This window comes from Natrix helvetica (assembly GCF_964273705.1).
Source record: "Natrix helvetica genome assembly, chromosome: 2".
Classification (NCBI taxonomy): Eukaryota; Metazoa; Chordata; class Lepidosauria; order Squamata; family Natricidae; genus Natrix; species Natrix helvetica.
The window spans coordinates 139,853,755-139,881,693 of record NC_138552.1 but is presented as its reverse complement, the minus strand read 5'-3'; the positions used below and the strand labels follow the sequence as shown (position 1 = coordinate 139,881,693).

General features: G+C 41.3%; 1 protein-coding gene across 2 annotated transcripts; it reads left to right on the top strand.

Moving 5' to 3' along the window:
* The first annotated feature begins 1,264 nt into the window (after window positions 1–1,264).
* On the top strand, window positions 1,265–27,280 carry FKBP1B (FKBP prolyl isomerase 1B). 2 transcript variants are annotated; one of them, XM_081944923.1, is made up of 4 exons: window positions 1,265–1,480; window positions 6,977–7,024; window positions 25,579–25,691; window positions 26,998–27,280. In XM_081944923.1, exons 1-4 carry the CDS (start codon window positions 1,444–1,446, stop codon window positions 27,124–27,126), a joined length of 327 nt encoding a protein of 108 aa, XP_081801049.1. In that variant the 5' UTR covers window positions 1,265–1,443; the 3' UTR covers window positions 27,127–27,280. The 2 variants fall into 2 exon arrangements, with proteins under 2 accessions (XP_081801049.1, XP_081801050.1); XM_081944924.1 differs by lacking the exon at window positions 1,265–1,480 and adding an exon at window positions 1,516–1,654.
* Window positions 27,281–27,939: the final 659 nt, after the last annotated feature.

Sequence of the window (27,939 nt, the reverse complement as noted above, 5' to 3'; positions counted from 1 at the left end):
AAAGTCCTTAAACTAGGTTACTCCAGTTTTTCAAGTAGGACAAAGAACATCACAGCTGCACCTCATCTATTTCTAACATTGAAAATGTTGGAAGAAATGTCCTTCTGGGTTCAGTTCCAAGTGGGAGAAAGTCACTGGAAACATGGTGGCTGTTTGGAAAGATGGTTTTAATGATGGACAGGATCACATGCCTTGAAGATGTTGGGTGAAGAAAAAAAGGAAAGAGATGCTGAGAGTGCCTGAGTTTTATACGCTCTCTGGACTTTTGAATTTCAGCTTGAATTCTGATTGGTTGTCAGACTCCCATGGGGCCATGCAGGGGCAATTCTGTAGGCTGCCCTGAGTCCCAGGATTGGTTGAGCCTTGCTGGGTGATATAATCTTCCCAGGTGCCATGTGGTGAGATTGGTAGAGGGCTAATCCTACCTATGTTGGATTTTAGGTGAGGGCATTTGCCTATGAATAGACCTAGCTATCTCTTTATCTCTTATCTGCTGTGGGCTATTGAAGATGGTGGGGGCTATTATGAGTGAGTCTGTTTCCTGCCTAAAACATGTTTCTCAATTTCTCATCCAGGGAAGTATAATATTCCGCCCTTTTAATATTTCCTGGAATATTTCATATTTCATTTAGGAGAGGGGTGGGTGCTAACTTCCTACAGTAAGGAACCATTGATTTCCTGAAGATGCCCGTTTTTGTGATTCCAGTGAACACAGACGCTGTTGTGCTGCGAGGCGGCGAGTGTGTGTGTGTAGTTTTTAGATAAGACTAAAAGAATACTTTTAGTCTTATCTTATCCTGGTCAAGAGCAGTTTCTGTCCAGAAACAAACAGTTGCGGCCTTGGGGAGCTGAGGCCGCTATAGACACTAATCAAGTGGCTAGGTTAGTCTGCGCAGGTGGTTAGATACCGCTGACGCTGACCGCTGGATGCATTCAACACCCATCCAGGATGAATTCAGCACAGCGAATCTTTGCTATCTCCGTTCGTTTAAAAAAACAACACCAAAGCTGACCCCGAGAATAGCTCTGGCCGCACGTCTAAACGGGGCAGCCAAAGGAGCAATCGCCGCTATCCAGCAGGAAGCAGATTGCCCATTCAGCTGCGCTTTTAGCCGCTCGCACCCACCCCGCTACTCCAAGCGGCTGCCGAGCAAGTCCAATGAAGCAAAGCCAGGAGCTTCCCCCCCTCCCTCTCCGACAGCCCTGCCTTTCTTCTGCCATGGAGTAGGGGGATTGGCTAAGGGAGCCGAGAAGACCTCCCCTCTCCCATCTTTTTCATTGGCTGGACATCCTGACGGGCAGCTCAGAGGGCAGGTGAAAGGGGTATGCATTTGCCGAAGATTCTTGCGGAGCCGGGGCTGAAAACGACAGCCTTGATTAAGAAGCGGGCTTGGTTGGACGTGGGGGACGGAAGCTGCGGTTGGATTCGAGGGCGTTGTAGCCATGGGAGTGGAAGTCGAGACCATTTCTCCGGGAGACGGTACGGTTCTAGAGGGTTTTTTTAAACCTTCCTTTGTGACTTTCGCCGTTGGAAAAGAGACTGCGGAGGTAGGAAGATTGGTGGGGAGGGGGGAAATTGTAGCCGGAGGGAGCCGCAGAGGAGGCGCGCTATTGCCCCAGCCACCACTTCTCTGCAACTGCTGCAGAGGCCAAGGTAGTATCTTTTGGGGAAGTGTGTAGATATCGTATGTGTGTGTGAGGGAGAGAATGTTAAAAAAAAGAAGAAGACATCGGAGGAGAACTAGAGTCCAGTATTTGGGACAGGAAGCCGAATTTGAGATTTTTTTATCCCGTGAGAAGGGTGTGCTTGCTAGACAGCAAAGGTGATGGAGCAACATCAGTCCTGGTTAGTCAGTGTAGATGGGAAGAGCGAATAGACTTCTCTGATGGACTAAACTAAACAACATGTTGAAATAAAGCAGTGCTTCTCAATTATTTTCTGTCATGCCCCCCCTAGGAAGAAGAAAACATTTCGCGCCCCCCGCGCAACTGTAAATAGTATCATTTGTCTATAAAATTGTTATAAGTACACCTCTGCATAACACTGTATCCTTATTAACGTATAAGAGAATAAAAAAAGAAAGAAATGTGGATCAATTTACAACAAAGAATAGCTTTATTAACTGTAGCAGAAAAGATTTAAAGGAGCACAGGATTTAAAGGAACACAATATTAAAAAAAACTTTAACCTGCAAAACAAAAATATATAAAATAATTTGAGCTGAGCCCCCCTTTACGGAGCCTCGCTCCCCCCCTGGGGGGCCCGCCCCACTATTTGAGAAGCACTGAAATAAAGAGAGCTGTCTGAATGGTGTAGCACCTCCCCGTGTATTCATGAATTTTTATATACTCTGATCCTCACCTGTCTTTCCTTTGCCATAATCTGTGCTTCCAGATAAGCGCACGTCCCTGTCCTACTGTCCCCATTTATTTGTACCCATTTCCTGTGTTCATGTCCATGTTTATTCTTATTCCTGTTATCTTGTACACGACTGACAAAACTAAATAAAATAAAATGAAATAAATAGTTGCTAGTTTCCTAAAATGTGTTCGGTAGCGTTTGATGGAAGTTTCAGATCAAAAAATGGTGAGGAGTTAGATGGCTTTCCTCCGGATATTAGGAACTGTGGCCCAAAGAGAATGGGAACCTAGAGGCTATAAAAACAAAATCTGCAAGGGAAACTGCCAGGAGAAAAGAAGGAGTAGCAACCTTGCTGTCAAACAAGGAAAACTTGAGACTTCCTGATTTAGAAAACAGAGACTGGTGTCTTTCCAGAATGGCATAAAGAAGGAAAAAAATATCTTAGAGGGCTCTATGGGGTCAGTCATTTGTAGTTTTTGGCAAGAGCAGCCACCCCCAGCGATTAGGGTTTATTTAAATCGCATTTACTGACAGCTGCATAAATCCAAACATGGTGAAGTAATTTAGGAACAAGAGCAAATTATAGTGGCAATTATCATTTAGCAGACAGAGGAGATCTGTTTCTTGGTGCCAACCTGGAGAAGACTTTATTCTTAGAGCAGCCAAGATTACAACTGCAGCACTTAGCAGCACAGTTTTGGGAGAATCAGGAGAAGTGGTCAATAATTAGTAGGATAGTATTAATTATTATTAATGGATATTAAAGGGTGGTGATGCAAACCCATGCTGGTTTTGCAAAGTTCTTGCTATTAAGGGCCATTTCTGATAGCACCATTTCAACAATCCCATTTAATTAAAAAGTATAAACTTGTGTATAAACCTGCAGCTCATCAGATGCATAACAGAATAAGAAAGTTGGAAGGGACCTTGGAGGTCATCTAGTCCAACCCCCTGCTCAGACAGGAAACCCAATACCATTTCAGACAAATGGTTGCCCAGTCTCTTCTTAAAAACCTTCAGCGTTAGAGCATTCCCACCTTCTAGAGGCAAGTTGTTCCACTGGTTAATTGTTCTGTCAGGAAGTTTCTTCTTAGTTCTAAGTTGGTCTTCTCTCTTTGATTGGTTTCCATCCATTGCTTCTTGTCCTGTCTTCAGGTACTTTGGAGAATCGGTTGACCCCCTCTTTTGGGGGCAACCCCTTAGATATTGGGACAATGCTATCATGTCACCCTGTTGTGGCCCAGCAGCGGCCGGCTGAGCTGTTGGTGGACTTTGACAGCTCAGACCATTATGGGACTGCTCTGGAGGATGAGGAAGACTCTGGAAGGTGTTTGGAGACAGAGCAGGAACTAGAGAGGCCTATTGGCCACCAGGTGGCATCTGAGTCAGGGAGCAGTGAGGAGGAACAGAGGGAGGTTGTCCCTGATGTGTGTGTTCGTAGAGCTGAGAAGAGAAAGAAATAGCTGTGGAGACGACGTCATAGAAGGAAGTAAGGACAGTTGGCTAAGGGTGTGGTCCCTCCCAAAGAGTTTATAGGTGGAGTGACAGGAGGGGGAATCTTTGCAGGAAACAACAGTCCATTTTACTAGCCATTGAGAAAGCATTCCGTAAGTTTAATCTTGGTTCTTGAAGATAGCTTTCTAGGCTCCTAGCCAAGGGATGGCTTTATCTATGCAATTAGTCATGGCAGACAGCCAAGCCTGTGTCTGCATATTCATTGGAATCACTGGGCAGAACATACCCCTAATCCTTCTTTTCATTAAATTAGACATACCCAATTCTAGCAACCTAGCATAGAGGCTAGATTGATGCAGATCTTAAACTGGAGTGGGGTGCAAGGAGGGGAAGGCAGGTTTGGTTAAGCAGGTGCAGCTTACATGTGAAACAAATTACAAATACTTCATCAATTAACAATTGTAATGGGTTAAAAACCATTAGTGTTCGTTAATATCCCCCACCCCTCTTAATTTGGGAAATGTTCACTTTCTGATTTTTTGCCATCATAAACTAGCACAGATTTCCTTCTATGGCATCTGCAGTTGAGGATAATGTGTTTCCCAGATGGCAGACATCAATATCGATAGCATAGGCAAAATGTGGTCTTGTGGTATCTTTGCAGAATTTACATGTGAAATTTTTGTTTAGCGCATCTCATGACACAAAAAAATGACTCCTGTGAATGCCTAAAATAGTCACAGCACGCTTGTCCTTAGTTATAAAGTTTTGCAAAGCTTTCCGTCTTTAATATTTAGATGAAATGATGGCTAGACTCTTCAGTTTCTATCAGTCATGATGAATATTTAGCACTTCCTGATTCAGAGGAGGAATATTTCTGATGGCTAGTTGCTGGGAAAATTAAAAAAGGGAGCTTTTGTTTTCCAATTAAGATTATTAGCTTTTCAGAGGCATTTAAGTTTGCTACTGTGGAAAATAGGCCATTAATGTGAACTGTGATTTTTTTTTCTGTTACCCTGCTCAGATAAAATCAAGAACCTTTCTTTAATAATTGCTGAGCAAATAGGTTTTAAAGGAGATGTATAGCAGGGATCTTAGAATAAGATCTTTACTACACCCATATGAGGCTGGTTGATCTGTCAAAAACATTAGTCTATGATTATCTATATTGCAAATCTTTGATCAAACTGCTAATCTGGAAACATTAGTTGTGAATGAATGTCATTTGGTAAAAAAAACTAGTTGATTTCTGTATACAAGCTAGTTTATTATTTTGGTTCATTGCACATTCAGCCAGATGTTCAGACTGGATTTGTTATTTTTATCCATCTATATTGAGTCTTTCCCAAAGATCTGAGATAGGGAGAAGTAGATGTGTTAAAGCAGGAGTGTCAGACTTAAGGCCCGGGGCCCAGATCTGGAAACAGCGAAGGACTGGCCCGCAGTGTGTCTGCCAGCGAAAACAGAGCTTGGGAGAGCTGCGGGTGGCCCTCGGAGCCCCTTTTCATTGGCAGAGCATTCAGGCCACCAGAGTGACCACGCCCAACCTAGTTCCCCAAGGTCAAACACAACCCTGATGCAGCCCTCAGTGAAATCAAGTTTGACGCCCCTGTGTTAAAGATATAATTATTTTATTTGTATCCTGCCTTTTTTTTAAATTGTAAAATTATTTTTACAAATAATTCAAGGTGGTGAACATATCCACCACACCTTCTTCTTCCTATTTTCCTACAGTAACGGCTGTGTGAGGTGAGCTGGTCTGAGAGAGAGTAAATGGCCCAAAGTCACCCAGCTGGCTCTCCTGGCTAAGGTGGAATTTAGGGTATGGTCTCCTGCTTTCTAACCTAGTGCCTTAACCACTAGACCAAACTGGCTTGTATCTGAAATCATGCTTCAAAAAAAAACCCTTGAACTTTTAATAAAAGGTACAAGTCATAATGGTTTATTACTTCTATTTGTTTTCAGTAGTCACTTTGTTTTTTGTTTGTTTTTGGTAAAATTAATTATCAGCATTTTGTTTCTGAAGATGAGACTAAATTCCCATGTAGTCTGGACTTCCTTAAAAACGTAGTTCCCCAGAAAGCCAGTCTACCTGACTATAACAACTGGTTAAGCCCTACTTTTTTTTCTTTTCCAAAGTACAGCAAGAAGAGACTACTGGATATTACCATGGCATATTCTCAGTTTCTTGGGCTTAAGAAAACCTTGTAGTGGTTAACACAATGTAGGTGCCTCCTGGGATGCTAGAGACCATAAAAGATATGACAACAGGTTGATATGGAAGGTTTTCCTCAGGGGGATAAAATTTTGAAAACCTGAGGAATGCTAACATGAGGGGAATAATATAGAGACAGGTTCTGACCTTCCCCCCCCTCACGCCTGTGAATAAACCAGAACACAGGCTTGGCTGTTTGCCACTGTTTAATTACTGAGATAACGAATCCTTTGGCTGAGGGCCCATACAACTCACATTCAATAGAGCAATCCAGATAATTCAAATGAAGCAACGCAGATAGTCCAAACAAACAGATACGGCTAGAATACACAGATAGATTTTCTTAACTACTAATTTGAGCGGTTGTTTCCTGCAAATGTCCCCTCCCAACGCCTCAACTATAATCTCTCTTGGGAGGGGCCAATCCACAACCACCTGTGCTTAATCATCTTCTGTGAGTCTGCTTATGGAGTTGTTGCTGCTTCTGTTTCATAGCCCTTCTCAATCTAGCATCAGGGACAAACTGCCTTTGATCCTCCCCACTGCTCCATGCCTCAGGCGCCTCCTGATGGCCAACCAGCCTCTCTGGTCCCTGCTCTGAGTCTGAACCCTGCACAGCGTCCTCCATATCGTCCAGGGCAGACTCATATGGCTCCTCGCTGTCCGAGTCCATCAGCAGCTCAACCGGATCCTGCTGGGCCACAACAGAGACATTACACTGATTATATGTGTAATTGTTCAGTGTGTGACTTTCCATTACATATACAGACTGGCTTTCACTCTTACCGGTAGTGTTAAAAACTAAATTGAATTATTAAACTGCTTTATATTTTTCTTATGTAGTTTTATGTATTGGTTTATTCTGTTTTATCTTTTTAAGAGTATATTTTTACCAAAGAGATACTTAATAACTTCTTTTAAAGCATGTTTTATATTTTTAACAGGAAGGACTTTCCCAAAGAAAGGCCAAACATGTGTAGTCCATTACACAGGTAAGGTCCATTATGAATAAAGTGATTTGTCTTTTTAATGCTGCTTATTTTAATCTCTTAGTGTCTTCCTCTCCCACCCACCTCCACATTTCTATTTATGAATCAGTGGCATCCTAATCCACTCAATGCCTATTTTTGGATTAACATAAATTCTATTAATTTTTGTGAACTTGATAATTGATATTCATTTCAGCTATATGCTCACCTACCCAGATCACTCCACTTTGTAAAGAGTGAACTTGATGGAGATAGAGATTGAGGCTGTAAAGTGGAAAACAGCAATGTAGTATGATTTGAACAGCAGAAATATTTCTATTGCTAGTGTGCTACTTTCTCCATCCTTGAGTTTAATTGTCATTGATGGCAGGATAACATTGTTCCAGGTCGTGTCTTTGAGGTATGAAGAGATAGACTCCTCTTGATTCCAGAGTGAATTATGGAAGCTTTAAAAAACTATCAAGCAAGGAGCATTAAAATCCAATGACTTCTTCATCTTTACAGATGTGACAACCAATTAAAGAAGTTATAGTACAAAGGATTTCCTTCCAATATAGTCAGCATTATTCCAATAAGGACTCCATCAAAATCTCAGAGCAGATTGTACTAGCAGTACCAATATTTACTCCTAATGTTTGAGGCAGGTGTTTCCAAAATGATGAAATGTTCTAGCTCTATATCTAAATTCTGGAAGAAAATTTGAGTTGCTGGGAAGAGTCACTTGGTTCATAATATGGCTGTTCAGATCCCATTTATTCTCTTCTGATAAGACTTGCCATATGTGGTATATATTTATTAAGCAAAGCTAAATGAATATGTGAGAGTAGACAGTTATAACATCAATTCTTGCAAGCAGTGATCGTATCAGACGTAAATTGGATCTGGTACCTTGCTGCTGTAATTTTGATGTAAATACAGGGACATGAAACCGTGATAGAATTGGATCTAAAAATGATGGCTATTAAACTTGAATTAGACATATCAAGAAGTCCATACTTGATCATGAATCTCACTGGCTGAATTTTGTCCAGTTACTCTCCCTTGACACAATCTATACGAAGGGCTGCTTTAGAGATAAAATTAGGGAAGACAGTTTTGTATGTGATAGAAATAAAATCAATGTGGGAAAACGTAGAATATCAACACAGTAAGTAAAAATTAGAGTGAACAATCCTTCTCCAAGTCTGATAGTAATCTAATTGTCAAATATTTGCGGACTCTGGAAGTAAGGATACTTTTCATATATTCTCCCCCTTCCTTCTGTACCAGAAATGTAGTTTGGCTTTTCTGTGATTTCTTCTACAATTGTTTTTCCTCATGTTTGAATTTTTCCATTGTGCACTGATGAATCCATTTGATTCAAGACAGAGCAAGCTTGGGGACTGTAGTAAGTATGCTTTTTGATTCCAGAAAGAAACCAGGTGCATGATAAAGAAATATAATCTAATAGGAAGATATATGTGTCCTCCTAGCTAGATGGAATACATCTATTACAGTGTAATGCAAATTGCACTGGACGTAACATTACTGAAAATTGCATCACCACACACATTGTAACTGTGTCCTAGGAAAGATAAAGCAGCCAAAACTGGATTAGCTACACACACACACACACACACACACACACACACCTACCTACCTACCTGCAATTTTATTGTTTTTGCAAAGCTTCATCTTTTAAAACTGTTGTAACCTAAGGTGGGATGTTCATTTACAGTATATGGCAAAAGTTCACAATTCATTTTTCGCTACATCATTACCATGCCTCAAAAGATGGAGATTTTTCTTTTCTCAGAAAATTAATCTGATTATCTATAAAATGCATTGCCAAGAGATCTGGGAGTATTTAGTGATTCTTAATAGCAGAGAAAACAGTTGTATGTTTTGTGTAAAACATGTCTTCTGAGACTCTGCAGAAATAGTTGCTTTGAAGAAGTCCAAGTTGTAGTCAATAAAATTCCCATTTTGCTTGTTTAGTGTTCTGTTTTTTAGAATGAGAGAAACTTAAGAGGACTACACTATTGTGAATTGAATTATTAATAATTTATATTGGTAATCACACTATGTAAATAATTAAGGTGGTAGTTCTTGTTTTCATATTTCATCTTCCTTCATAATAGGAATGATAAATTATTAGTGTTTGTTGCTTTAATTTAAAATGAAATGGGCCAAAACTAGTAGCATCTGTGCTTTATGGGATACTTACACTACAGAAGCAAAGTAAGCAGAAGTATATACAGGTAGCCATCTGTGATGATAAATAAGCCCAGAATTACAGTCCTAGGTCATTGCAGTTGTAAGTCAAGGCACCATGTGACTGAATTAGAAGTTACTAATAATGACATCACTAAACAAATGCAGCAATCGTTAAGTGAATTCATTTTCCCCAATGGGCATTTTATGCGGGAAACCAGAAGTAAATGTTCTAAACCAACATAAAACATTGCAAATCATAGTTATGTGCTGGGGGTGCTGCAAGTAGCTGTAAAAGTGAGCAAGTTCTGACAGTAAGTCAAGAAATACAAGTAACAAGTGACTATAATATAAATGGTGGTTTGATTTCCATATCTCTGTTTTTAACAGTGCTATAAACATAGCTATTGTCATTTATTCACTTGTGATTTATGGCTAGCATTGTATGAGAACTTAGCGAGTTGTTGTATATTTAAGTTTACTATGGGTTGGCAGTTTGTGAAAGTAATCAATGTAAACCACGGGTGTCAAACTCGCAGTGTTACCTTGCTGTCATGTGGCGTTTTCTCCCTTTGCAGAGTTGGGATGGGCCTGGCCTGTGTGTGACGCATCTGGCCCCGGGGCCGCCACTTTGACACCCCTGATGTAAGCTTTCCTCAAAAAGACAAGTTTTGTCCAAGGAAACTATGGACAAGATATATGGATGATGTAGTGTAGTGACCACAACTTTGCCAAATTTTAATCCCATAGGAGTTGTGGGTCCCAGATTTTTGATGCATTCTGTCATTTAGTCTATTTGAGGTATCTTGGTTCAGAAATTGTTGCCATGTGACCGCTTCACCCAATTAAAGGTTACAAATAGACGGACTATTATAGGGAGTACTTAGAACCATGCAATAGACCTGCAGGAATGAGATTATGCTGTGACCTCCATGCCCACCGTCATGTTCTTGCTACTCAACTACACCATCTTCCAAAAATTAGAAAACAAATCAGGTTGAATTCATCTTCTCTATGTTTTGGCTTCCCATATCATTTAAAGCATAATCTGAGTTCTACACTCTGCAGTGGAGCTGAAACAAGGAAAGTTTATTCCCTGTGGCAGATAGTAGTCCTTCAGCCTATGAAGTGTAAAAATGTGGGATAAGAATATAACAACAACAACAACAACAAAAAAGGCAAGACCAGTGAGTGTGATCCACTCCTCTAATTAGAGCTGAATTCCTAAACTCCTCAGTTGCTCTGACTTGCCATCATGAAAATCTGCACTGTTAAAAGATGTAAGAACTCTTCTGCATGAAACTAGCTGAAAGTTCTCCAAACGAGAACACTTTATGCACATCAAATAATAGAATATATCAATTTAAATGAACAACGGTGCAACCTGAGGCTCTGTGACTTTATACTTGCGTCTGAACCAATCACCAAAAAAGGAATGTCTCTGGCCCAGATAAGGTTGCTTCCAAATGCAAGTTAGGACATTGTAGAGCTATTTCATTCTAGTGCAGCTACATAGCCGCACTTAACCAACCTGAAACAATCTCACAAGCTAAGATGGATTGGCGTTAGTTGCTACTTGGGGGAACATTTGAGAAGAGCACATTGGCAGACCACTTCTTTATTGTTGCCAAGAGAACTGCATGAATGAATCATGCTTGGCTCTAAGGAAACTTTATTTACATTTCCTTAATTTGGTTTTCCAAGGAAAGGAAAAAATAGAAAACAGCGGATTGAAAACGGAAGTCATCATTAACTGAAAAATCCCCACTCCACCCACACCATGGGTTAGGATTAGGGGAGGGAGGTCTTATAAATATTTTGCCTTTTTCTTACTAACTGTGGTTGTTTAACCATGTCCAAGTTCTATTTTTTGCCTGGATCCTATGTCAGACACTGTAAATGAAAGAGACTTGAGTGATGCATCCCAATGATATTATGAAGGCTGGGATGCTTGAAAGGGTATACTGTAGATTAAATAGCTACTTTGCTTTTTATGCCAGTGTTCCTATACCTCTAATAACACTACAAGAGGCAGCAGTTCAATCCAGATGATTCCTAATCAAAGGACTGAATATCTAGGTGTTTTTCCAAATATTTTGAAAAGCAACTACAAATTCCACTCCATTCCCAACAAGAATAATAGGATCAATGTTTGTGGGAGATGTAGTCTCAATTATCAAATAATACCATCCTGTTTGGTATCATTACACCCAGGTGTTTGGATGGTCTCCATCCTGATAACGTTCAAGCAACTTGTAGAGATTTATCTATTATCCCAAGCTTTGGGGCAGGGTAAAGTTTGAGTGCTGCTAAAATGGGGTATAGATACTCTTCGACGCAACAGTTTACTTAGGGACAGTTCAAAGTTAGAACAGCATTAAACAAGGGACTTATGACTGTTGCACCATCTTTATAGTCTTGTGATTTACATTCAGATGCATGACAAGTGGTTTATGTTTATGATGGTTAGTGTCCCGGGGTCAGGTGATCATCTTTTTGCGACATTCTCACAAAGTCAATGGGAAGGGCAGATTCACTTAACAACCTTGTTACTAACTCAACAACTGCAGTGATTCACTTGACAAACATGGCAAAAAAAGGTCGTAAATTGGGCAAAACTTACTTAATAAATTTCTCACTTAGCAACATAAATTCTGGGCTCAATTGTGATCATACGTTGAAGACTACCTGTATTTTGGTAGTATGTTGTTTTGAGGCTGGTCCTGATTTCTTTTTGTCCTTTTAACTTAAAAGAAAAGTTTTAATTATAAGCTGGCCACAATAATTGGCAGTCAAGTGATTGGCAGTCAAATGTACAACCCAACACTACGTTGATGAAATCTACATCTTTTGACCATGGTCTCGCCATGCAGCTGTTTATAGGCAAACACCACTTCTAAAAGAGCAACTAGCACTCTAACTGAATTGGTGGCACCTGTCCCTTCACATGTTTATTTCCTTTCCATGAGATCAGGCAATGTGTGAAAATGCAGTCTAGTGTGAAAAGTATCCATGAGTGATTGGAAATAAATCATAGAGGTGATAATATGTGAATAATTGCTGGTGCGATTAAGGACCTCTTGATGCATCAGTTTGGTCTCTCAGTTGGATATGAACAGCTGCTAGTACTGTGTCAAGTAGAAAAGGAAGAACAAGTAAGAATCAATGCTATTTTTTCTGTCTCAAGTACATTTTTACAAACAGTTTTTTTTAAGGGGCAGACTTTTTTGATTTGTGAATATGGTATGTGGGCATGGCTGATAATGGAAACCTTTTAGCTTCTAGCCAAATTTTCTGTGAAATTCATATTCATAAAAATATGGCAATAAAAATGTAAAGAAAATTCTCAGCTTAGGCTTCATTTTCTTTTAGCTGTCCAGCTCTGTCAGTGGCTCTTACAGAGGCTGAACAGTTGGGTGAGAGGGTGGGGGGGATGTTGCCTCTGCTAGAAAAAAATGTTTGCCTGCCCCATCATAGGGGCACCGAAGATGACATTGAACATCTTTGAATATGATTCTGGCTTGGAGCCAATCCGTTTGCTTTTATGCAGCATGCACAGGTCTTTTGCCCATCACAACTGACAATTGGCAGATATCACAATTAATGCTATCAAAAGGTTTCTGTATAAGATACTAGCCACCCAGCGGCTTCCTTTAGTGCTGCTTCTTGTTGAAACACAACATTGGTGCACATTTTGTACCTTGATGTTTGAAGCTTTAAGCTCAGTCTTATAAAAATGTATGTGCAACGTTGAGAATGTTGCTATAAATTTGTCGTGGGGGAGGAATTGGGCAGAATGGCATGTGCGAAAGAGATCTTGGGCTCAGGAGAGCAGTCTGCATCTGGGACTGAGTCACTTTTCTCTGTGTCAGGGCATCCTGTGCAGACATTCTCCACAGGTCAAGGTAAGCCAACACAGGACACTCGTTCCTCTGATTGTATCCTTGGGTTTATATTAAGCACTGGACTGACTTCCCACCTTCAGCCCTACTCTACTTCTGTAAATATTTTTGCTGCTGGTATCTATTGTTGGCAGAGAACACCAGCTGAGAGTTCTCTTAAACCTTTCCTTAATATGTGGCTCTGTGCCATGGAAACTAGACTCTCTGGCTTAGACTGGGGAGTGCAAGGGTGAGCAAAATTAAGATAAGCAGTAACATCCTGAGTAGGTTTCCACCAAATGTTTCCTGCATGGAGAACAAGTGTTGTACTCCTGTATTTTAAACACAGAGAGATTTATATGGTTGCTTTCACCAGTACCCAGCAGGGTCCAATTGGCAAAAAAAAAAAAGATTGTCTACAGCTCAGGGTGTGATAGAGTGTGTCATAGTGGGACTTTTGGTGGTGATGAAAAAGTCTGCTCATCCACCCAGAAAGAGGAAAAGGATAAAGAGAGATAATGGAATATCTTGTGAAAGGGAGAACAGGGGTATATGCAGGAACATTCTATTTATTTTTACATTGCGGCCTGGCTGACAGACATATGTAAAAGCACCCACAACAGTTTCTCCACACTCCAAATATTCTCCCTGTAAAAAATGTTGGAGAAGCTACTGTACAGAATGCAAATTTTTCAGTGGGCTTGACGGTTTTAACTGAATGGTGTTTTCTTCTTATTAAGGGAAGAATACCCTATACCAGGGGTGTCCAAACTTGGGAACTTTAAGACTTGTGGACTTCAACTTCCAGAATTCCCCAGCCAGCCATGCTGGCTGGGGAATTCTGGGAGTTGAAGTCCACAAGTCTTAAAGTTCCCAAGTTTGGACACCCCTGCCCTATACAAACACAATTGAGGCCAACATTTCTGTTATTAAATGAGACATTTGTTAAGTGAGCTTTGCCTCCATTTTAACACCTTTCTTTCCACAGCTGTGAAGCGAATCACTGCAGTGAATAAGTTAGTACAACATGATAGTTAAGTGAATTTTGGCTTCCCCGTTGACTTTGCTTGTCAGAAGGTTGCAAAAGGGGATCGCTTGGGAAAACAGCAACACTCATAAATATGAACCAGTTGCCAAGCCTCTGAATTTTGATCATGTGTTCATGGGAATGCTGCAAAGGTCGTAAGTGTGAAGCACGGTCATAAGTCATTTTTTTCTTTACCGCTGTAATTTTGAACGGTGAGAAAACAAACTCTTGTAAGTCGAGGACCACCTGTAGTAAAGATATCATGTAAGCTCAGAAATAAGCCATACTGACCTCAGTGAAACTTTACATATGCAAGTTTGTGAAGTGTACATCATTCCATTTAGGAGGCATGATAGAATGAAACATCTATATCTTTCTGCTTTGGGGCTGTATATATATATTCTGAGAATATCTAATTGCCAAGAAAGCAGGGAATAGGGAGTTGGGCATGGACTTCAGTTCAGCTTTTAACTGTTGGCTGTTTGTATGTTAAGAGGTTACTATCTCACAGGTTTGTTTTCTGAAACTCTGCTTTCTGTCTGGGAATGTGACTAATAACTGTTTTCTTTTCTTGCGAGTGATACTAAAAATAAAGGGTAATTTCTTTTGTTTCCTTGCAAATACAGGTGGCTGAAGGGGAGTGTGCATGAATATTGGGGGGAAAAGGTGGATAAAACAAAAGTGATAGTGCAGGTTATACAGGAGAAAATAAGTGAACTGGAAAAAGGGCAGTTAGAAAAGGGGGGGATTAGTTTGGGAAAGAGGAGGAAGAGAGAAGATTCGGCTTGGATAGTCCTGATCATCTTATTTCTTTGAGCTATTCCAGACTTTATAAGTGGTGTGAGAACTTATCAGACTGCGTCTGTATTTTTGTGTTAAATATGTTAGAAAATATGCTATATTTATCAGTCTACTGAGAGATGGGTGATAAGCTTTCAACACTTACTCAATAAATAAAGCTCTTATGCTTGCAATTTGCAATACTTACCTGTTTCTGATATATTAAGTGACTAATTAAGTGCCATCAAGTTGTTGTTGACTCCTAGTGACCATATAAATAGATTTTCTCCTTAACCTGGTTTTCCAACATTATACCCATTGCCACTGTATCTGAATCCATCCCCCTTGCTGCTGGTCATCTTCGATTTCCTTCCACCTTTCCCAGCATTAAAGTCTACTCCGGAGAGATAGTTATTCACAAATGAAGGCAAATATACTGTCCCAGGATAATGTTGCCTGGTCCAATCTGGGTCAGTCACTGGGACAGAAGTTTACTCTTCTGAGCTTTCGGACTCATGCTGGAGTCCATCCTCAGGGAACTTCTTTCTACAGGAATATGGAACTTCTCTCTACTACTTAAGTTAGTAGGGCAAATTCAAGAAAAAAACCCAAACCCTTCTGAATAGTATTTTAGATATGTCAATAGAAGAGGTTAGAACTGGCAGGAACCCACCCCTGCCTCCGGTCCACAGAAAAACTTTTCTCTGAGGCAGGGGTCATGCGCTGGCTGAGGAATTCTGGGAGTTGAAGTCCACAAGTCATAAAGTTGCCACGGTTGGAGACCCCTGCATCTATGGAACCGGTCCCTTGTGCCCAAAAGGTTGGGGCCATCTGATGTAGAACGCCAAGATCAAGACTTTGTTGTTTCTGAAGTAGGACAAGGCATAAAATATTTAAGTTAGTGAGACAAATTCAAGAAAAAAAACCCCCAAACCTCCTGAATAATAAGAGCAATTTGAGATTAGAACATGTGTTCAAACAGATGCTGGTCAGTCATCTGTTAAGAATGCTTGAATTTGGAATCCAGCACTACTAAGTGGGGGGGCAATCTAAATGGCTTCTTCCAATTTAGTAATGGGTAATCAAAGGTTAATATGGGCTTTTTAACCTATGCTTGAACCTGGCTTTCAATGTTCTCCTGCTATTGACAGTTCTATTTGAGGGCAATTTTCTGTATGTGGTCTCAATATTTCCTTTAGCAATGTTTTGATGCATCCATAGGTGATTATTCTGTACATGAGCTCACTACCTGCAGCATGCGTGGCTATTTCTTTATTATGAAATTTATATGGTGACCATCTCACAGTTCGAGGTGACTCTGAGCAGCAGGTATTTATAGGATAATAATTTATGTTATCCTGAAAAGTAATAAGTGAATCTTAGGCCCATGGCAGATGTTTGCAAATCAGTGGTACAATAAGCCGTTTCAACACATACAGAATAGGGGTGTCAAACTCAATTTCATTGAGGGCCGCATCAGGATTGTGTTTGATCTCGTGGGGGTGGGTGGGAGGTGGCCAGGGTAGCCGTGGCCAACTCAACATCAGTCGGCCCGCCCAGGCTCTGTTTTTGGCCGTGACAGCCTCATGCAGCCCTTTGCCAGCAAAAAAGGAGCTTGGGGGCTCTGCTTCCGTTTATTTTGGCAGAAGGCTGCAGGAGGCCGTCATGGCCAAAAACGGAGCCTCTGAGGACTGTGTGCGGGCCTCCCGAGCTCTGTTTTTTCTGGCAGAGGCACTGTGGCCTGGGCCTTCGCTGTTTCCAGGACAGTCCCATGGGCCAGATGTAAGCACCCCGTGGGCTGGATCTGGCCCACGGGCCTTGAGTTTGACACCCCTGGTATAAAATATAACATGTTGGGAAAGCCAGTTGTAGAATATGGAATAGATCAACATATCTGAAACTTCATTGGAGAATTAGATAGAAAAGTCTAACATGTGGTCAATAAATACACATTTAGTATTCCCTATAGTATTATAGAGAAATAATAACTAGTATATTTCCTGCCTATGAAAGATTAAAGGCTAATGCACAAGTTGATTAAAAGCAACAGGTCATTCGGTATTTTGCAGTATCATACAGAGCATTAACTTTCATAATCAATCTCAAAATAATCCCTGTGGCTCACTTGGCCCCATACCTGGAATCCACTCGATCGATAAAGAACTGAGTAGCAGCTGCTCATTACCATAGGAGCAAAAATAAAGGTTGCATTTTCACAAAGACTACATGGCATTTCTGAAGAGTACCTGTAGAATTCAATAAATAAACCAAGCATAACAATTACATGTCATTTGCATATAATGCAGTAACTGCTTTATGCCATTCAGTAACCAGAGATTTCTGGGCACTTGACCAGGTAAAAGTTATGACCACAAATTACATGCATATAAATATGGACATATTATAAAGTTGGAAACAAGTTAAAACAGCTTTAGAATAATATCTTGGATTTCAGTCTGTTTATGGCAGAAAGGGAAGAGTGTTAAGCTAAGTGATGGTGGCTTGGCTAAAGCCATATAATAAGTTCAGTATGGCAAACATCTTCACTTCATTCCTAAGGAGGACCATACCCTGTGCCAGGCATGTCCAGCCCATGGGCCACATGCAGCCCTGAACAGCTAATAATACAGCCCCACAACATTGTAAACTTTTAACATTGTGCAATTTATATGCATTAACTACAGGTAGTCCTATACTAACAACATTACATTTAGTGGCCGTCCAACGAAACAGCAGTACTGAAAAAAGTGACGTGACCATTTTTCACACTCACAACCATAGCAGCATCACAATGGTCACCTGGTTTACATTTGTATGCTTGACAACTGACTCACATTTATGACGGTTGCAATGTCCCAAGGACATGTGATCCCACCTGACAAGCAAAGTCAATGGGGAAACCAGATTCATTTAACAACCGTGTTACTTGTTTGACAGCTGCAGCGGTCCACTTAACAAACATGGCAAGAAAAGTCATAAAATGGGGCAACACTCGTTTAACAAATTTTTCACTTAGCAACATACATTTTGGGTGCAACTGTGGTTGTAAGTTGAGGACTACCTATATTTTACATATATTTTATGCAGCCCAAGAGAATTCCTTTTCACTCAATGTAGCTCAGGCAAGCCAAAAGTTTCACCATCACTGCTCTAGAGAGTGATCTATAGAATTTGGAGTAAAAATGAATGGATTGTAAGGAATCTGCTGTCAGGTTTTATTTTGATGCAAAAGTTTTAGAAGGACTATTCAGCAATCCCCTTTCTGGTTGCAGTTTTTTAGCTTTGGTCTGATTCAGGTATTTTGGTAAGCAAAGGAGATAAAAACTAATAGCAATGTTGATCAAAACGATCCAGTTTTACCTAGACTAAAAATGAGAATGTTACAGGTTAGGTGTCTTTTTCTTGTGACAAATGCTTTGGTGGTTGGAGTACTGCATAAAATAAGCGCTCTCAATTTTTCATTATTTTTCCACCTGGCATCACCCTTTCATTTTCTCTCTCGCTTTTTTCTTCTCTTTTATACATATCCATTTATACACAGCAGTGGAGGGATTCAATTTTTTTACTACTGGTTCTGTGGGCGTGGCTTGGTGGGCGTGGCAGGGGAAGAATACTGCAAAATCCCCATTTCCTCCCGATCAGCTGGGACTCGGGAGGCAGGGTATAGATGGGGGTGGGGCCAGTCAGCGGTGGTATTTACCGGTTCTCCAAACTACTCAAAGTTTCCAGAACTGGTCAGAACCTGCCACCTCTGATACACAGTCATAATAAAGTAAGCTGGGGCTGGTAAAAATTTATCCTATACAGAATCACACATGCCAGCCTACAAATGAAGCACAAGTAACTTCTGAATACAAAAGACACCGAATGATCCTTGGTTTGAAAAAGCTAAACGGCTCTGAAAGCAGCCCACTAAATCTCAATATTAAAATGACAGAGTCTCAGCAATATTCATTGTAGATGTAGTGCTCAGTCCAAGCCTGCCAGATTGCTGACTTGCATCTCTGAAATGAAAGGTATCCAGGCAGTCAATGCCTCTGCCACCATCTAAGATCCTACGTGCTACATTGGTTAAAGGAGGACATAGGAAACGGCAATTAACTTGCAAGTCTTGCAAAAAAAAAATTGTACTCAGTGACTGTCTGCGTTGGAGATGATGAGCAATTCTGAAGCCAAAGCCGTATTGGGTTTTCAAAATCGTGACAGGCTCGTAGCAAGAGCTATTAATAGCAGCGGCAGAGAGTTAGACATTCCCCAAATAACAAGCTGCGAAATATTTTACTGCATTTATAGGGCCTGATCCGGATTTAGAAGAAAATGAAAATCTTGTTGGAAAATCAGGGACAATTCCTTGGATCCGTAAAACATGTATTCAAATAATGGCAAAACTGTCCATATCGCATGCCTTTACGACGTTTTAGATTATAGTTCAAAACAGCTGCAGCTATATTAGGGTTTGGCAGATGTTCATGCTATCTGCTGGCCGTTTAATTTTTCAACTAAGCCATAAGTCCTGAGGGTGCCTGAGGCATCAACACATCTTTGGTGCAGCAATACTTCATAATGTAGTTGAATGTTCTTTAAATTGTGTTCTCATGATTACAAAACCCTAATTAACCCAGATGGGCTGCAAGGCATAAAAGGAGCAATATGGTAATGCTTCCTTGATCATGGATGAAATCCTGCTCAGCTACAGGGCAATGACTAATGTCAATTTTTGATATAACAAAGAATGAGCGCGATAATTTTTTGCCTTGCATTCTACATTCTTTCAATTTAGATTTTCTTTTCCTAGGCTAGCTCACTTTCTGCAATTACCAGCACAGTTGGAAATAAAATTCGTTTAAATCGTATTTTGTGGGAAGCTAAGGAGCGAATGCATTCAGCTCTTCCCGCTCTCACAATTCTCTTTAAAAAATGTAGACCAACCTGCCGAACTACCGGTTGGCCCGTTGGGGCCGTTTTTCACTCTCCCTAGGCTCTAGAGACATTCCTGAAGCCTAGGGAGGGAGAAAATGGCCTCCTCCGTCCCCCTGGAGGCCTTCTGGAAGCTGGAAACGGATGGTTTCCGAACTTCCAGTTGGGGCTGTTCTTTGCCCTCCCCAGCCTCTGGAGACTTTCCTGAAGCCTGCAGAGGGCAAAAAATGGCCCAACGGCCCAACCGGAAGTTTGGAAATTATCTGTTTCCGGATTCCGGAGGGCCTGCGGGGGACCGGGGGAGGCCATTTTCGCCCATCCAGGCTTCAGGAAAGCCTCTAGAGCCTGGGGAGGGGTCGTGCGTGCATGCGCAGGTGGACAGGGAGGATTGAGTGGGCACACGCGCACGGGCTATCGTGCCCATATGTGCAATTTTGGCACGCTGTAAGAAAAAGGTTTGTCATCACTGCCCTATATGGATCTAAGCCACCACATGTACTTCCACAATGAAGTTGCGAGGAGGTCATTGTGATCTGAACTGCAATGAAGAATTGTAGGAATGTATCATTTGATTAAATAGTCTAGGATGTATTCTAGAACCTGGAGGTAATAGTAACTTGAAGAGGAAGAACAGAAAATGCACAGTTGTTACTCTCTTAGTCTTAGTCTTCAGGCATCTTCCCACATTCAAGTCACATTTCACTATGTTTCCAAAAGGACAAGTTTTATGATGAGTAGGAAGATAAACCTTTTAGTAGCTCCCAGTGTGTTTAGAGCTGCAGTGTCATGCAAAGTAGCATTGTGTCCAATTCTCTGAACCGTTTTTATATTTCTGTGATAAATAATCTAACTTTCTTCCCTATCTGCCTGCAATTTCTGCTCTTTGATGTCTTTTAAAGTTTTCTTATTTGTAATAACCCTTTAAAGACTGAACCCTGCAATAGCATTAGGCAAGAAAACAAAACAAAACAAAAGTAAGTAATGCATGTTGGAAAATATACACAGCTCCTGCCCAGTCCCCCAAATTTTGCCTAAGTTTTCTGCCATCTCATTACTCATTCATCTATTATTAATTATAACACCATAGTGGTGTGGGTTTATACGTGGCCTGAAAAATCATTCAACATTCAGTTTGTGAGTGTGAAAAAATAATTGGCCCCAAAGCAGGGACGTGCGGTCAGGGGAGGCAGGGGAGGCAGAGCCTCACCCCTCTCATCATGAAAATAAAAAAAAGGGAAAAGGGAAAAGGCGCTGAGGAGCCTTCTGCACACGTGGTCCGGGAATGGGACCACGTGTGCAGGAGGCTCCTCTAGCCTCAGACTCCCTCCTGCACACGTGGTCCCATTCCCCGCCTTCCTGAGTCAACATGAAGGGGACCGCGGAGCGTGAGCCACGGTCCCGCGAAGCGCGCTCCGTGGTCCCCTTCATGTTGACTCAGGAGTCAGGAAGGAGGGGAATGGGACCACGTGTGCAGGAGGCTGAGGCAACTTTACCCTCCTGCACACGTGGTCCCATTCCCCGCCTTCCTGAGTCAACATGAAGGGGACCGTGGCTCGCGCTGATGACGTCACCAGCCTCACCAGCCATAAACCTCACCGCACGTCACTGCCCCAAAGTCAATCAACTCAATTAAAGGGATACTTGGCCAGTGGCTTTGACTATGTCATTAGACAATGCATATACATTTTATAAACTTTGACTTCACTTATCAGAGTTACATTCTCACTGTATGGGTTCTAGAGATATGTTATGCCCTGCTCAAAATAAACCAAAGCCTCTTGTTTTGGCTAAAGCCAATGTTTATGACTTCACCATCAGAAGGACATGGGTAAAATGGGTTTTATGGGAGAGTAGTAGGATAGAAGTAATATCTCACTAAGGAGAGCATTGAGGCTCATTGAAGCTTTGCCAAAAAGCACTTCGATAATCTTCCAGACCTCTGGAGGAATGTTTACGTACACATGAATTTGAAGGTGAACTTTTGACGCTACAGAAGTATTGTTATGTCTGGCAGAACTAAACCCTGCATTCCACAAGCATAATTTCAGACCAACTGGAGCGTGGTTTGGGAAATTTTGCTGTGTTCGGACACGAGCAATTTGCCATCGTGAAAAAAATCATGAAGTGTATTTTTTTATTAGAGACTATTACAGAGGGATAGGAATTATAATGTGAAGGGTTCAAATCTAAGTGGACACCGGGTTCTTTGGACCCAGAATGGCCAACTTCGTTTTACCTGCTGGTAGCTCTTTGAAGGAGCCGTGCCTTTTTCTGGACTGACACAGTAGCTAGGCAGGTTCAGAAAAATACATATTTGAATGAAGATGTATTAAAGAAGTTGCAGCAGGCATATGAACTTCATTCATTCACAGGGTGGCTTTGGCCCCATCACTAATACGTTGCACTACTATTCATAATACACTCTAAGCCAAAACCAAACAAATCAAATTATGATTTTCATAGAATGATTGTGTCCAGTCAGCATCCCTGAGCCTAATCTACTTCACAAGTTGTTGTAGAGAAATGTACTCTTCTTTAGGAGAAGAGTTAGGAAAAAAAAATACCAGAGAAAGAAAAAAAAATAACAAAACAAGTTCCCATTTGGAGGAGTTTCCTTGGGGTTGTAGACTTTTTTTTTAAGCCTGTGTTTATGTCATCTTTTCCCTTCAACAGTTAAAGATCATCTTGTTCATCTGTAACTAGATACCTTGCTAAAGCTGCTTTGCTTGTCAATCAGTCTGGATGACGCTTGGGATCTTATCAGGCAGCAGTACTGACAGAGGGTAGTTACATAAATGTGAGAAATGTGCTGCTCCTTCCCAGTCTGGCACTTGAAGTATAATGACGATCCTATTTAGAATACTGCAAGGAAATACCTTGCAACAGAATAGAACCATAGGGTAAATTAAATCAAACAAGAAATGATATGTACAGTGGGGCAAAAAAGTATTTAGTCAGCCACCAATTGTGCAAGTTCTCCCACTTAAAAAGATGAGAGAGGCCTGTAAATGGCATCATAGGTAGACCTCAACTATGAGAGACAAAATGTAAAAAAAAAAACCCAAACAATCACATTGGCTGATTTGGAAAGAATTTATTTGCAAATTATGGTGGAAAATAAGTATTTGGTCAATATCAAAAGTTCATCTCAATACTTTGTTATATATCCTTTGTTGGCAATGACAGAGGTCAAACATTTCCTGTAAGTCTTCACAAGGTTGGCACACACTGTTGCTGGTATGTTGGCCCATTCCTCCATGCAGATCTTCTCTAGAGCAGTGATGTTTTGGGGCTGTCGCTGGGCAACATGGACTTTCAACTCCCTCCAAAGGTTTTCTATGGGGTTGAGATCTGAAGACTGGCTAGGCCACTCCAGGACCTTGAAATGCTTCTTACAAAGCCACTCCTTCGTTGCTCGGGCAGCATGTTTGGGATCATTGTCATGTTGAAAGACCCAGCCACATCTCATCTTTAATGCCCTTGCTGATGGAAGGAGGTTTGCACTCAAAATCTCATGATACATGGCCCCATTCATTCTGTCCTGTACACGAATCAGTCGTCCTGGTCCCTTTGCAGAGAAACAGCCCCAAAGTATGATGTTGCCACCCCCATGCTTCACAGTAGGCATGGTGTTCTTTGGATGCAACTCAGCATTCTCTCTCCTCCAAATACGATGAGTTGTGTTTCTACTAAACAGTTCTATTTTGGTTTCATCTGACCATATGACATTCTCCCAATCCTCTTCTGGATCATCCAAATGCTCTCTAGCAAACTTCAGACAGGCCTGGACATGTACTGGCTTAAGCAAGGGGACACGTCTGGCACTGCAGGATCTGAGTCCCTGGCGGCGTAGTGTGTTACTGATGGTAGCCTTTGTTACGTTGGTCCCAGCTCTCTGCAGGTCATTCACTAGGTCCCCCCATGTGGTCCTGGGATTTTTGCTCACCGTTCTTGTGATCATTTTGACCCCATGGGGTGAGATCTTGCATGGAGCCCCAGATCGAGGGAGATTATCAGTGGTCTTGTATGTCTTCCATTTTCTAATTATTGCTCCCACAGTTGATTTGTTCACACCAAGCTGCTTGCCTATTGCAGATTCAGTCTTCCCAGCCTGGTGCAAGTCTACAATTTTGTTTCTGGTGTCCTTCGATAGCTCTTTAGTCTTCACCATAGTGGAGTTTGGAGTGTGACTGTTTGAGATTGTGGACAGGTGTCTTTTATACTGATAACAAGTTCAAATAGGTGCCATTGATACAGGTAATGAGTGCAGGACAGAGGAGCCTCTTAAAGAAGAAGGTACAGGTCTGTGAGAGCCAGAAATCTTGCTTTTTTGTAGGTGACCAAATACTTATTTTCCACCATAATTTGCAAATAAATTCTTTCCAAATCAGCCAATGTGATTGATTGTTTTTTTTTTAACATTTTGTCTCTCATAGTTGAGGTCTACCTATGATGCCAATTACAGGCCTCCCTCATCTTTTTAAGTGGGAGAACTTGCACAATTGGTGGCTGACTAAATACTTTTTTGCCCCACTGCATTCTAGCATTAACTGACCTGGAACGATATATGCATAGATGCAGTGCCCCAAAGTATGGGTACCCTTCCACTTTTCCCTAAAGAATCCTAATTTGCCCTAAAATAAGTTTCAATTGACACAAATAAGTGGTATACACTATTCCATTCTTTATTCCATAATCCATGGAGCAGATACTTTTGATTCTGATGTAGAGGTGACGTATTCTTGTAAATGAGGGGAAAGGTGGAGGGATACCAATCCTTTTGGCTATATCGGTAAGCAGGCCTGGCTGCTACTACTATAGAGGTCACCAGCCTTTCCCTCCCTACAATCTTCAAGATTCCTTGGGTCAGTTTGATATACTCTAACTCTCAGAATGCTGACGGGGGAATTCTGGAAGAGGAAGTCCATACAATTTTAAGTTTCCAAAGATGAGAAACACTGCCTTGGGATCTCAATTCCCTATTAATCTTAACTTGGCCCTCTGTTTGAGGCTTCATCTTATCCCGTACCCAGTCTCCCTTGTAATAAATTTGTCAATTTTGTTTAGGCCAGTGGTTCCCAACTTTCTTTTGGCCATGCCCCCCACCTAAGCATTTCTAAAATCCTGATTCCCCCTGATTCCCTGCCATGACATCTAATTCTTACTTTACTCAAAAAGTGAACTCTACTCACGCAAAGGAAGCCTAAAAGTTAATTAACTTGGTTTAAACAAGGTTCAAATTGCCCCTATTAAAAATCAAATTACGCACCCCCCTGTGAGACGTGGGCTCCACGTTGGAACCACTGGTTTAGGCTGAGGTATGCCTCTTACAAAGGTGGGCTGCTAGGAGTTTGCAGGGGTTTGGGAGAACTTCTAGCTAAGATTCTGTGCAGTTCAGAGAACCCCCAAATCCCACTTGACTGGCCCTACCCATCCCTCCCCGGAGTCCCCACGCGGCCTGTTTTGGATGCAGGTAAGTGCAGGGCGTGCGTGGAGGCTTGGGGAGGGTGAAAAATGGGCCAGAAGGCCTCCGGAGCCTGGGGAGGCCGTTTTCACCCTCCTGGAGGCTCGAGGAAAGCCTCCAGAGCCCGGGGAGGGCAAACACACACACACCCCATGGTGCAGGAGGCCGCCTAGGTCACGGCACGGCCACAAACACCCAGCAACCAGCAACCTTGCTAAAAAATTTGAAGCCCACCCCTGGCCTATTGTTAACTTGGGCCTGACAAGAATAGGAAATGTTTATGTTGCTTTGACAGGAATGCTTCAGAATGGAAAGAAGTTTGATTCCTCCCGAGATCGAAACAAACCTTTCAGGTTCAAGGTTGGTAGACAAGAAGTCATTAAAGGGTTTGAAGAAGGAGCTGCACAGGTAAGAGAATTTATCTTTTCCGGAATAGAAAATGCCACAGTCATAATGCTAACAGTGTCATAAATGAAAGAGGGGGGGAAAGGGTATGAATTTAGAATCTCTGCAATGTGTGTGTTGGTATGTCAAAATTAGTACAGACAGGCAAACAGCTCTAAGGCATATTTACACTTAAGTAAATCCAGTGTACTCGACAGGACGCTTCCGATAAGCATTGGATAATCCTATCTTCTTCTTTTTTGTGGATTTTTTCCTTGGGTTTTCTGCTCAGATTCTCCTGTGTTTTATATAATTTCCTCCTTTTGTTCCTATGATTGTTTGATTTCACCCTGCTTCTACGTTTGGGATCGCAATTTCATGTGAAACACTTCTGAAGAGAATAAAATGTAAGCTTAGAAACTGAATCACCCACACACCATTTCTGGATCCCTAAAGTTTTCCAAATGAACATAGAAGGGCCTTGTGAATTTAGGGCATACTGTACTAATTGAGAGAAGTTAACCAAATTGACAGCAGCTGAGTATTTACTCTGCCTAATATGAGCTTCCCTGCTTCCCACTTTTTTATGTAGGCAACTTAGAATACCATCTTCTACAAGGAAGTATGGGGCCTATTTAATCCTGTTAGGATTTATATAAGAGCAAGCTTCTTAATCGCCTCTGTAGGTGTTTGCTTCTAATAGCTACCTGTTGTCTCCATCTAGTGGTTTGTTGTATACAAAATTAAATTTAAATGAATATGCCTCACAAAGATAAAACCTCCTTCCTGTCAAGCCAGGGGTATCAAACTCAAGGGATCCGGCCCATGGAGTGCTTAGATCTGGCCGGTGGGTCTGCCCTAGAAAAAAACAAAGAACTGGCCCATTGTATCTCTGTCAGTGAAAATGTAGCTCCTTTTTTGCTGGCAGAGGGCTGCAGGAGGCTGTTGTAGCTGAAAACTGGACCCGGGGATGCATGTGCGATCCCTCCACGCTCCATTTCCACTGGCAGAGGGCTGCAGGAAGCCATCGTGCCCAAAAATGGGGAGAGGGGGCATGCACGGCTTCCCAACAGGGGTGCGATCCTACCGGTGTAGCAACCGATTTGCTCTGCGCACACTTTTTTAACATATAATTTTGGCTTACAAGTTTGAAGTATTTTTTGGTTCAAAATGGTAGGAAATAAATTTGGTGGCATGAATTGCATTTTGATCTCATGATTTGAGGTATATAGAACTTTGACACTTATTGCCAGTTTTAAAACTTGATACATCCTGGGACATTGAGCTCTCAACGTTTTTCTTCTCTCTTTTTCATACCATCTAATGCCAGATGAGCCTTGGACAACGGGCAAAGCTCACTTGTACACCTGATATGGCATATGGAATAACAGGTCATCCTGGAGTTATCCCACCCAATGCTACTTTGATTTTTGATGTGGAGCTGCTCAGGATAGAATAAAATCGGGACTAATAATTTAAAAAAATCTGTTCATCAGTGTTCTTTCCCCATTCTTTTATAATGGAAGAAATCTCACTGAAATTTATATCTTCACTCAAGTTGTCATGCCAATAATGCTTATAAAGTTGTTTTCCCTACTTCCTTTCCCTCTTTTTTTTTAAAAAAACTGATTATTGGTATTTGTTCAGTTGGTTGCTTCTTTACTATGGAATGCAAGTTGTACATTTTATTTTGCACGTGAAACTTCAAAATTGTGATTAGAATTATATATGTAATTGAAAGCTATATATACAGATTTTACTTATTGAAGAACCACTGCCTTATAATACACTAAAGGAACACAGGTGCTCAGAAAACAAGTGTACATTGTGTACACAAGTGGGCATTAGCCAAACAAAGTTACCTGCGCTGCCACTTTTTTCTCAAGCTGTTACACTTGCAGCTGTTTTAATTAACACGTGAAATCTTTTCAGAAAAATAAAGCATTGATATTTTCTCTGTTGCCTTTCTCGTTTTAAACTACCGTCCAGCCAATACAAGGATTTATTCTGTTGTTTCTGTTGTTGAATGGATCAATCTTACCAACCCAAATCATGCAGTCCATAAATCCAAATTTAAGCTTAGATTTGAATTATGTAAATTCCCAATCAATGCACTTCAGTCTGCATATCAAAGGTCATAGAATTTTCCAGATCCTCTCAGGGCTTTCAGAGAAATCTGCTCCAAGTTCCAGTTTAGTTGTCATTGTCTTTAGATTAAGGAACTTCCTAAAGTAGCACTTGCTGAAGTGGGAATTTACACCTCAAAGAGAAA